General features: G+C 42.4%; 1 protein-coding gene across 1 annotated transcript in view; it reads right to left on the bottom strand.

The window, feature by feature from the left end:
- LOC102371773 (serine/threonine-protein kinase 3) overlaps nucleotides 1–12269 on the bottom strand; it is a 244257-nt gene that overhangs the window by 182479 nt on the left and 49509 nt on the right. Inside the window, exon 5 of the mRNA XM_025192051.1 lies at nucleotides 1861–2025. Within this exon, the coding sequence (XP_025047836.1) occupies nucleotides 1861–2025 (165 nt within the window). The remainder of the gene's footprint in view (nucleotides 1–1860; nucleotides 2026–12269) is intronic.

Consider the following 12269-nt stretch of genomic DNA (forward strand, 5'->3'; position numbering starts at 1 on the left):
AAAAAAAAAAAAAAAAGAGCCAGGCACTGGAACCAGGAGAGTTGGGGCTGGGCGGGGGATGCGGTCGAATCTTCAAATCAGATTCGGCTGAATCGATTCAGGACAGGGATTCAAGTCACCGAATCAAATCGCTGTCCCCCGAATCGACTGAATCTGAATCCAAAGCAAATACTAGCCGCTTTGCACAGGCCTACTTGCTATATTCTAACAATTGTGTATGGACAGCTGATAGAAATGTAGCAAAACAGCTCCAACTTCACCACTTGTTCATCCAGAGTTAAAGCTGGAGTAGTTTTGTTACATTTGAACTGCTCCTGGCTTGTCCACACAACTGTTCAAACGCAACAGCTGCTGCATGCTCCTGAGTGGCAGCTCACCTTTTGAAATGCTTTCAAACATGCATGCATCCATCCCATTAGTGCATCAGCTACTCCATATTTACTGCCCATGTGTACACTCTTGCCCCACAGTAAATTTAGAATAACTTATGCCATCTCAGTGGGGAGTGTTCAAAGAGTAGCTGATGCACTAAAACTTCACCATAGTTTACTTTGCAGTAAACTTGTTTGTGTACCGTAAAGGAATCAAAATGTCCTAAAGGTATTAAACTGCATCTCCAATGCCTTTGGATTAATTTAACAAAACAAACACAGAAAACCCCAACATTTATTAAGTTAGCTCCACTAAGCAAATCTGATTGAACAAGGCATCTTTTTTCCTAACTGGTTTGTGTCTCACCACTTCTTCTCTTAAATGTCTGGGACCAAATATCTTTAGCTCAGTGTTCATAGCCACTCAAGTGTTGTCCTTTCTAGAAATTCCAACTTCCAGAAATTACAAATGTGATAATTAGACCCCTGCCACACATTACCCTTAAGACATGATTAGTCAGTTACTCACGTCTTAAGTTGCAATTCTGCCAAATGTACAATCAATTAATGGCATGATAAACAGAGGAATAATCCATAAAACTATTCCACAAAAGATGTGCAATAATTTTGTGGCTCATTCCTATTACACCATTAACTGAATGTGTGACCAAGTGCTCTCCTGTGGCTGGAAGCCCCACCAGCTAACAGGACACCCCATGAGCTTCCATGACTTGGAGCCTGCGGCTGATGGGGCTTGCAACTGTGTGGGGATGCCTCATCTGCTCCCATGGCTGGGAGTTCCATAAAGTGACAGGGCTCCCAGCCCAGGGAGTACATGGGGCACCCTGGCAGTTGCAAGTCCCAACAGCTGCAGGTTCCCAGCCATGGGACCTTGCTCATTTGCCAATCCAGGGGGAGCCCAGGATCATGACCCTGGCTCTCCCTGCACCAGCAATAAAGCTTGATTGGATCTGATGCTGGATCCCACAATCACACCTCCTATCATGCACATGTGGCATAGCAGGAAGTGCAGCTATGTGTATCACACTACAGATCCTATCATACTTTTACCTATGTGTCTGGCAGGGCTCTTAGTGTCACAGTTAAAACTTCTATTACTTGAATCTTTTATGCATCAGAAACTGAACTGAGGCAGTATCCTCAGATCAAGTGGTCAACTAAAGTCATCAGATGGTAATGTCTTCAACTCCTAACCAAGTCAATTTGCATATATAATTCATGGTTAAAAACTTCAAATCCCTTAACCAGGAAAACATGATACAGTGGTACTTAAGACAGTTATATAATCATTAATTGGAATGGAGGGCTACAACAATCATCATAAAAAGACAACCACTAGCTCTCCCATTACTGCCAGTCACTCCTAGCTTTAAAGGATGAAATGACAACTAAAAAGTGGGAAACCTTTTTTAAAAACCTGGTTATGGGTCATAATCTAAAAACCATTTTGATCTTTTCATATACTTACAGTTAACTGGCCAGCCACTCCAAAATCAGCTAATTTTGCATGCCCCTCAGTATTAAGGAGGATGTTTCCTGCTTTTATATCTCGGTGTATTTTCCTCATGAAGTGTAAATATTCAAGTCCTTTAAGTGTAGACTTAAGAATGGTTGCAATTTCATCTTCTGTTAACTATGGAAACAAAATAAAACATACAAAATAAGTGCTTTTCTTCTCCCATACAAAATTAAATAATGTTACAGCCTAGAAGACCACAATTCCAATTCTGTAAACTGCTTCATAATAATCATTCATATAACAGACAAAAGTTTTGGTAGCTATTTTACAGAAACAAGACAGGACCACATCCAAGAAAGTTCATAATTTATGACCCAATCCATGCAATCAGATCCAGGCAGCTGGATCTTTGCACGTATAGACAGCCTGTAGAAGAAATAAAAGTGAGCTTCAAATAGGACCAGGGGTTCATCCATGCAGATTGTTTCAGAAGTGGGATCTAAACATTACAGAAGCAAAGTAGTGGTTGAAAGGGTCCCTAAATCTTTGGTTACACCTCCTTATAGTGTTTCTTTATTTTACAGGTATAAGAGAAATTGTCTCTCTCTCTCTTTTAGTATAAGACAGTATACATCCATCATCCCACCATCACCATTCTGTAAGTTGTAAAAGCTACAGTTAAAATTTCCAAAGCTAGCCCATTTTAGTTTTCAAAAAGTTAGATTTGTTAAGCAATATTAAAAGGTTTCTGTTTTCTACCAGAAAAAAAAAAATCTAAATTTTACTGAAAAGCAACTAGTCAAAAAAGTAGTTTTCCCCTCAATGTTCATATTGCCCATGGATTTAGTCCGCAACGAGAATTACTAGACAAGCTAGCTTTGACAATATGGTGACAAAAATTAAATTTAAAAGCATTTAACTGCTATCTAACCAATTAATCATTACCTAGGTCAACAGACCTGTCAGACCAGATGACACCTAGCAAAATAGGGCTCTCAGTCACCCTCTTTTGCAGATAGCTCCACCTAAATGGCACAAGGCCAGAATGGTTTCTCAAGTTCCCATGCCTTGAAGTACTTAATACAGTTTGCACAACAAACTGGCAGTCCTAAATTTGGAAGGAGATAAAGAGAATGCAATACTTTCTTAATTTCTCAAACTCCCACATATGAAACTCTTGCTCAGCTACAATTAGCAATAGCAAAGCTGTAGGCCTGTCCATTAGCATTTCCTAATGGCAATAACTATCTCTGAGTCTTACAGTGCTGACAGCTTACTGTTAGCAGATAATGCTACTTAGGAGTTACTTGGCAAGAGAAGAAAAAGAAAAAACAAAAGGGGATGACAGACTGGGTGTATAGGAACAAAGAGAAAAAACAAAAGAACTGGACCAAAAAAACTGAATGAGTTACAAAGACAGACAAGAGAGGCAATAGCTTTTGTGGGTGATATCATTTATTGGACCCAATGCATGGTTGGAATATTTAGGCAAGCTTTTCAGTATCACTGTACCCTTTCTCGGGTCTCTGGACATAATAATATATGAAGACAATATCACTGCATGGGCTACTAAAACCCTTGCTAACAAACCTAAAACATATCACCACCTGTGATGCAGAGAGGTGGTGTAGACAGATTTCTACCCACACAAATTTCCATAAGGCCCATCAGACCCAACTGCTGTTTTCACCGGGCTGGCATCTCAATTATATTTTGAAAATAATATATCTATTTAGCTTCAAAAAGTATTAGCTTTTAGGCCATTTAAATTCAATTCTTCTATAAATTACCTTTGCTATACGGTACACAGCTAAAATCTTCAATAAATTCTGAAGTAGGAACACACAAAAGTCCATTTCAGTTAGAGATTACACACTGTAATGCTTCCACAGATCAAGTTTACTGAACATACTTGAAGCCTTGCATCCCTCTATTTCCCATTCCCTCCCCACCCCAAACAGCTCCTTGTGTGGAAAGTCGTCTTTCAGTGAATAAAATGTTCTAAACAGAGGCATCTTCTTAGGCTGGAAGGTGTTAGTAACAGAAGTCAACAGGTTCTTTGATCTAGTGACAACTGCAGAGGCTGGAGCCTATGAGCCTGTTAAATAAATGGCATGGACAGTCCGGGCATATCCAAACGAGTGTGCACATGGTTTGCGATGCTGCAAACCACACGCACCACACACACAGGCATTCTCTGCACTGATAATTTGCAGCACTGGGGGGGGGGAGTTGACACTGGGATCTCCCAGTGTCAAGGAAACCCGTGGCAGAAAAAAAAAAAGTGGGGCGGCACGTGGTGGCAGTGTGCACCACTCAAAACCAGAGCATAGCCAGCCAAACGCACACTCCAGCTGACAGCCAGGCTCCACATGCCCAAATCACCACTGCTGCAGCCCCAGAAGGCCCCCAGAACCCAAGGTAAGGCTGCTAGAACCAGCCCAGGTGCTGGAGCATTTTTCCCTGTGCTAACCCCATGTGCAGGGGCCAGGGCAAAAAGCAGTGACACAAATTTGTGCTGGTGCTTTTTTCCACATGGCAAGTGCATACCCCTGCTCGTGGGGACGTGGCTTCTGTGTTCCCTCTTCCTTACTTCCAGTTTAATTTTTCACTAAACTCAAAAGGGCTCTGCCCGTTGACGCCAAGAACATGCCTTCAAACTCTGGAATAGTTGTGCCTAAGCAAGCCTATCTGTATTTTTATAAACACAGTTATCACTATGAGAAGATAATGTACCACTTTTCATGAAATCATAGCCTATATTAAGGTCAGGAGAGAAGCATATTCAGTACCAAGATACTGCTCTTTCATATACACTCCAGATGTTCATGTTACTGGTGTCCACAGCTGTGCTCAGTTTTCACCAAGTTCCCTTTTTTCCCCCCCCCCCCTCACTGAACACAGTACCGTTCACTATTAATTTATAAAAACTATGGTGAAAAGGGCATTTGTAATTTTGCATTAAGAGTCAATAAGCATGTAACAAAATAGTAACAGAACTCTACAATGTTTTTATATTGCTGTGTTTACTCTTTGTTCTTTCTGGTAAAATACATGGGAAATTGTGCTACCCTTAGTAAATATGAAAAAAAACAAAGAAGCAGAACAAGAAATTAGATTTAAAAAAATTAAAGAATACAAATACTTGAATGAAGAAGACGGCAAAACATCTTCAAAGAGAAACATATTAGTGTGGAAGTGTCCCAAGGAATGATGTGAAAATACCATTCCTTGGGACCTTCAAAAGCAGACTGGACAGCGCTTTTTTTTTTTTTTTTTTTTTAAAACAAAAAAATGCACCAGAAGTATCCAGCATTGACAATGCAATAGACCCACTAGATCTTCTTATATATATACACACACACAGTTTATAATTAAACATTTATATAATACTATAAATTATATCCTGTCTTTTCAGAGAAGACATTACTGTCAACAAATGACAGGTACCTGATCCAAAAAGTAAATATAATGTAATTCAGCAACATGCATTCAATTGGGATATGGCCATTTTTTTTTGGCCGATAACAAAATGAGCAGAATATTCAGATACCATGAAAGATTACAGAAAACACAATTATCTCAGTTGCTTTGGATGAACTGAATAGGAACACACAAGTTCATTAACAAATGTTATCATCAGATAACAGTAAGCGTTATTATGTGCCATATCCCAGGAAAAGGCCCTCCAGATTTCTGACAACCTGCAAATATATTAAGATAAACCCAGAAAGAATCTATCCCACAAACTGAACGACTCTTCTGACAATTATGTGAGCTGTTCACAACGTTGGAGTGTATTCAATTAAAGGAAATAATTACTTGTTTTAATATGGGACTGGGCACATGAGGTCAACAAGCTCTCAGTAATTTGATAGTATAAAAACTAGAGGGGAATATTCTAACTGGGGAACCATGCAAGATTCCTGTTTACCCCCTCCTACTCTCACTTACCCAAGACTTCAAAAAATTTAAGCAAAGCAAGAACAGTTCTTTAAAGTTTTGTAAAAGAATAGGATATACTATTTCCCTTGCTATTGTTAAAAATGTATCATTCTGTAAGCCAGGAGAATGACCCAACAGAAAAGAACAAAAATAGTGTTAGTCAGCAAGAACATTCCCACAGGAGTTAGCATTCACAATAAGCTTTAATTATTTAACAAACAGAACAGCTTCCCAATTTGAGGTTCAAGGCAATCTCATGAAATCTGGGTGTGGAGCCTGATCTTCCCAGTGAGTCTTACAAACCTATCTCTTGTCAAGTGGGAAACAAAACTGAGTTGGAGTTAACTCCTTCTAAACTGGGGATCAGTTAGTGTCTTGCACCATGTCATACATACCTTGTCTGCCACAAAGATCAACAGTACTTAAGATATTCACTTTTCAATTAGCCACATGAAAGTTAAAACCTTTATTTGCACCTTTTGTTTATGTGACTGCTGTGGCTCTTCAAAAGATTTTGAAAGTCGCTTGGGAACTCACAGCTCCAAGTTATGCATGGCTCAGCAACAAAGGTTAATTAAGGTAAAACTTTCCTGGTCCCCTTCTCTCCTTAACAAAGTTATTTACCTGGTTAAGAATCAAGTGACATTGGGAATCTCATATCAAATTGAAGGCAAACATGTTAAGGGGGAGAAATAGAATGACATCAGGGGAAAAGGCATTTCCTATTACTTAAGCTCATAACGCATTCTGCAGCATACAGGGGTGATGCTGTAAGAATATGGAAATCTTTTACTATATTAATTCAGGCCACTAAAGAAATTGCTCTATTGTGAATAACTTAAAGTATATAAAAATACCATTTTCTGTCAGGGTTGCATTTCCTAGACCAGAGACAATACAGTGTCTTTAAATCTTGATGATTCCTATGCAAGCAGCAGCCATCCAAAGACAATGACATGGTTAAATCCTAGAAAAGGCAATCCTGCCAGGTTTGTGTATGGGGCTGGGGGCAGTTAGATAGTGGAAAATCCCTGAACAGGAAAGCTGAAGACTAAAACTGAAAAAACTGATTGAGACTGAAAAACACAGAGTTGGAGAGACTTAACAAAAAATCTCAGAAGCTTGAGTATGGGAAAACAACAGAGGGTTAAATTTCTGTATAGAGGGGTTTCATTTAACTACAATAGCAGTCAAGGGAAAACAGAACTGGCTAGATGAAAGAAACTCCATGAGTTAGAGAAGCCACATGGAAGAGGGGGATGCTGGACTCCTTGGGGGACTCTGATGTATGCCAAGAGAACAGTAGTAAGCATGAAAAAATTGAAGCAAGAATGTGCATATAGGATTTCAGGTAAAACAACTAAGGGTAGGGAAGAATTGAAAAGATGGGGAGTTTACTTTTTCTTACAACTGTCTATTAAAGCTGCTTCACTCAGTACATACCCATCCATTCTAGTCCTTGATGCATAAATTCTACTGATTTATACTTCCTTGTTGACAAATGTACACAACACAGTAACATTTATCTACATTTGGCTCATGCTTACACTAGGTCTCAATATACTGTATTTACTCAAATTCAACATGAGGGGTTGTTTGTTTGTTTTTTATCACCCATTCAATGTGTCAGGGGAAAAAAGCCATGTCTCAGAATTGAGTACCAGCCCAGGACTGGCAGCTACTGCAGTTCTGGCTCCAGCCCCACCTGTGTATAGAATCTAAGATAACCGTCCCAATAATTAGATGTTATGCATGGAAAATTAAAATTTGTCGAACAGTCTTCTTATATTAGTCTCCCCCACTGCTGCGGCAGGTAAAGCAGACTCCTGGCCCTTGCCCTCTAGCATGACCTGTGGTACCAGCCCCTGTGCCATCCATCTCTTGCCCCTTTGACACCTGTTGAATAGAGGGGGAAATCTCATATTGGATTTGAGTAAATATAGTAATTATTGGGGAATCCTTTTAAATTTGAAATAATCTTAGATTCAGGTAAGTAAAGTATGCACACATTGTATATGTACCACTACAAAGACTGTTTTTAAATTTATAAAAAAGGTACAGTTTTAAATTGCATACAATGCATCTTGTCTTTAAAAAAAGCTCCAAGTATGCTTGTTCCCTTGCCCATGAAATGACGACGCATTATTTATTGAAAAGCACAAATATCAATTAGTCACTGTTGTATGAACACACAGCGAAAGAGTCTATTACAGGGACTTTGTTCAAGAGAAAAGAGTTGAGGCGATTGAATGTCTTGACTTTTTGCCATTTGAATATCAATCTCAATGATGAATTAAATGTAGGTTAATACAGATACTTAAATATATATAATTGTATTTACATATGCAATTCTTTAGACAACTTTAACAGCTATGTAAGTTTAGCATCACTTAACTATGGCAACTCTAAATTTTATTTATGTACTTTCTTCTTGCACTAAATAAAAAGTCGAGAGAGAGAGAAATTTTTTTTTTTTTTTTTTTTTTTTTTTAATAGTTACCAGGTTTTCCTAAGAGGTATAACACAGATTAAAGTGTCTAGTGTCAGTTTTGTGTAGTAACCGTAGTAAACTGTTTGGTTTTTTTTTTTGTTTTGTTTTTTTTTTTTAAGATTTCATACTTGTACTTCTAGCCAATTGATTCATCCCGTTTAGCAGGATAAGCTGCAACTTTATCCATTCAAATAATTCAGCTTAGCATTCAAAATTATATTGTCCATGTCTAAAGTGATAATGTGTCACCTAGAGATTGACTAATTCTTGGGGAGGAAATGTATAGATCTGCTGTGGGATGACTAATAGTTGATGCTCTGCAAAAAGAAAAAACCTCTCACCATTAAAAAAAAATGCCACATGCTCAGATATAGACATACTGATCTAAGTTATCCCCTGATCTGAATATTATAATCAGGGATCTGGGTTTTCCGTTTCCCATGGGAAAACAGAGAAAACCAGATTTCCCCTTTTTATCAGAGAAAATGTGGATTCCCTGCTTTTGCAAACAGCTCTGCAGGCTGGCTGAGCTCCAGCCCGCAAAAGCTGTTTGCAAACAGGGCAGGAAACCCCAGCACTGCCCGGAGAGGGAGGGCGGGGTCTGAGACGCACTCAGCCACAGCTCCGCTCAGCTCAGGTCAGCCTGACTCTCCTCCTGGAGCCTGTGAGGTAAGTGGGGTTTGCAAGGGGCTGGGGGCCCCTCTGGCAGGGCTGGGGGGAGCCAGGGGTCAGCCCCACCCCCATCCGAGCAGGCGGCAGCAGTGGGAAAGCCAGCTCCATACTGCTTCTGCTACAGCTGCCTGCTGTTGGGGGCAAGGATCTGCAGACTTGGGGCCCTGGCCCCATAGCCCTGGCAGCTGTGGGCCTCTCTGGCAGGGCTGGGGGGAAAGAGCTGTGGGTGGGGGGCAAGAGGCATGAGTAGGGCGGGGGGGCTGTTATGGGGGCAGTGAGGGGCACCAGCAGGACTGAGAGGTGCTGCAGGGGGCTTTTAATTTTAATAACAGATTTTGGGGGGTTTGTCAGAGAATCTGCAATTTTTCATCAGAGAAAAACAGGATCCCTGCTTATGACACACCAGGCCAGCAATGACTTTCATCCACTGTGACTATGCAGCAGCAGTTTCCCCTTCCTCAAGTTAGTGCCCGGGGAACTACCCCACTTGCCCCGCCCCAGTTAACGCCACTACCTAGACCAGGGTGGGCAATTATTGGGCTGAAGGGCCACTTAAGGAGTTTTGGTGAGCTGTTGAGGGCAGGGGAGCTGGGGGGACACAAATAATCCTATCCAGCCCACTGGTCACCGCCGGGAGCCTGAGGAGGGAGGGCTGTGCCCAACACCACTCCACTCTGCTGCAGCTGGGGCTGAGCCAGGCCACACAGTGTGAAGACCCCTACATCCCACCATATCCATCCCACCTCCCACCCAGCTTCCTGATGGCACTGTGAAGCCTGGCACAGCAGTTGCTGGCAGCCAGGCTTGCACAGGAGGGACATGATGCAGCAAACCAAGCAGCCGTCCTGTCCCCACCCCACACTGAACTTCTGCCCACCAGCGCATGACCCTGGGAAAGTCAGGGGTGGCTGCCCCAGCCTGAGCCCCCAAAACAGCCAGCAGGGGCTAGTGGTACCACAGCAGCAGAGGCTCATCACAGTGGGCAGCTGAAACACTTTGGTGTGCAGGCCATATTTTGCCCACCCTTGGCCTAGATCTATCTTAAAGGCCCCAAATTCTGACATTAGATTTACGCAGAACCTTGATGACTTGAACTGCATGCCTGTAGTCCAAAGGCCCACCCATATAAAACTAATGCAAGATCAGAGCCTTAGAGGAATGATTTTCAGCCCTTTTTCATTTGCAGACCCCTAAGAAATTTTGAATGGAGCTATGGACCCCTTTGCATTGTAAGTGCAGGTATTCACATACTTTTGATTGATCACAATCATCTTTCATGGACCCCTTAGACATAGTCTGCAGACTCCCAGGAGTCCACAGGTTGAAAGCCACTGCCTTAGAATGTGAGCTCTTTGGGAAAACAGTTATTTCTCTGTCCTGTTCTATACCAGGCATTTCAGCTCTGCAACACTTTTTCTAACCAAATACATTTTGTAACCCTCTTTTCACATATTTGGATGTACAGACTCCACTTTTGGGGGGAAGATGACCTAAACTAAGTTTAGCACAGGGTTCAGGAAAGGGGAGAACTAGTTCTACTTGTGTATCTTCTGGTGGCTAAAGACAGCTTAGGACCACAACAGCCCAAGATATTTAGCTTCAGGAGCTGCTCTGATATGCGCTGTTTGCAACAGCTCAAGATAAAAAAAAAAAAAAAAAAAAATCAAGAATCACTGGCAGCCCTTAATAATTGGTGCAGTTTGCTCCAACCAGGTCCTCCCCTAACTACTACTTCCCATCAAAGACACCGAGGAGCTGATATAGGTACTTTCCCCTACTCTTATGCTATTTTCAGGCTCTTCTGTGGCAAGAATCACCAGCTAAAAAGTCCCTGTATACACAGCCAGCTTATAAGGGATGTCAGAAAGCCCAGAAATAGGGTCATGGTTTGGCTTTTCAGAGTGTGTGGTCACTGGTTACATCACCGCAGACAATAAAAGGGAACAGAAGCAAGAAGTCCCAGAAAGTAAAACTGATTTACTTCCATTTTCAATAACAAAGAACGACAATTCATTTTAGATCAGGCACAAGGAGAAGAGTGCACATGAAATACAGTACTGAAACAGAATACTAGAATTTGAAGAACATATACACACCATTTTATTATTTGGGACCTGGCTTCACAGTGGTCCAGGCTGACTGGGGCAATGAGGTTGGTGAGCGAGTTTCCCTTTAAAGCAGCCATCAACCATAGATTCATAGATGTTAGGGTCAGAAGGGACCTCAATAGATAATCGAGTCCGACACCTCCTCTTCAAGACGCCCAGAGTAGGGGGTGAGAAAACTGAGCCGCTGCACAAATAGGCACTTTAATAAACACAGAGTGGCTTTCAACTCCATGCTCTGTCTACGTCAACTGGGCCACTGCTCCCTCACAGCTTCCCCAACCCGTTCCACCTCCTACAACGGTGCCCAAACTTTTTGCCAGCAGGCCAGATTAACAATGCCCATCCATCTGCAAGCTGGATCCAGCCAATGCACTTGAGCCAGTGCCCAAATGGGCATGGTGAGCACCTTCTGGCTGCACTGGGAAAGGGAGGGGGGCAGCAAGACAGCCCCACAAGGGAAAGAAGCTTGACCCAGCCCAGTGAAAACTAAAGGGAGTGTGACTTCGCCCTGCAGGGGACGGGGAGGGGGAGAATGGGGGTATGGCCAGGGCCCAACAACTCCATAGGAGGAAAGGGGCACGGCCTAACCCTCTACCTTACTCAAGAAGTCTATGGGCCAAAGAGAGGCAAAGCGCTGCTTGACCTCGTACAGGCTACTGCGAATGATCTAGTCGGCGACCTAGTGAGCAATGGGAAGCTGGGTGACAGCGACCACGAGCTGATCACCTTCACCATCCGCCAAAAAGCTGGCAAGTCAGTCAGCAACACGGAAGTCCTTGACTTCAGGAAAGCAGACTCTGACAAGCTCAGGAGGCTTGTCAGTGAGGCCCTAAGGGACCATGACCCCAGGGAGAGGGGAGTTCAAGAACAGTGGTTGCTCCTCAAGGGAGCGATCCTCAATGCACAAGCTAAGTCTATTCCATCTCGGAGGAAAGGCAGCAAGAGGGTACAGCAGCCCCCCTGGCTCTCCAGGGACCTAGCAGACCTCCTGAGGCTAAAAAAAAAAAAAAGAAAGGCCTACAAAGGATAGAGGATGCGAGTCACCTCCAAGGAGGATTATTCTGCACTGGTCCGGTCCTGTAGGGAGCAGACCAGGAAAGCCAAGGCTGCAACTGAACTCCAGCTAGCTTTGAGCATCAAGGACAATAAGAAGTCCTTTTTCAGATATGTGGGGAGCCGGAGGAAAAGCAGGGGCAACGTTG

This window comes from Alligator sinensis, unplaced genomic scaffold, assembly GCF_000455745.1.
Source record: "Alligator sinensis unplaced genomic scaffold, ASM45574v1 scaffold497_1, whole genome shotgun sequence".
In the NCBI taxonomy this organism is placed as follows: Eukaryota; Metazoa; Chordata; order Crocodylia; family Alligatoridae; genus Alligator; species Alligator sinensis.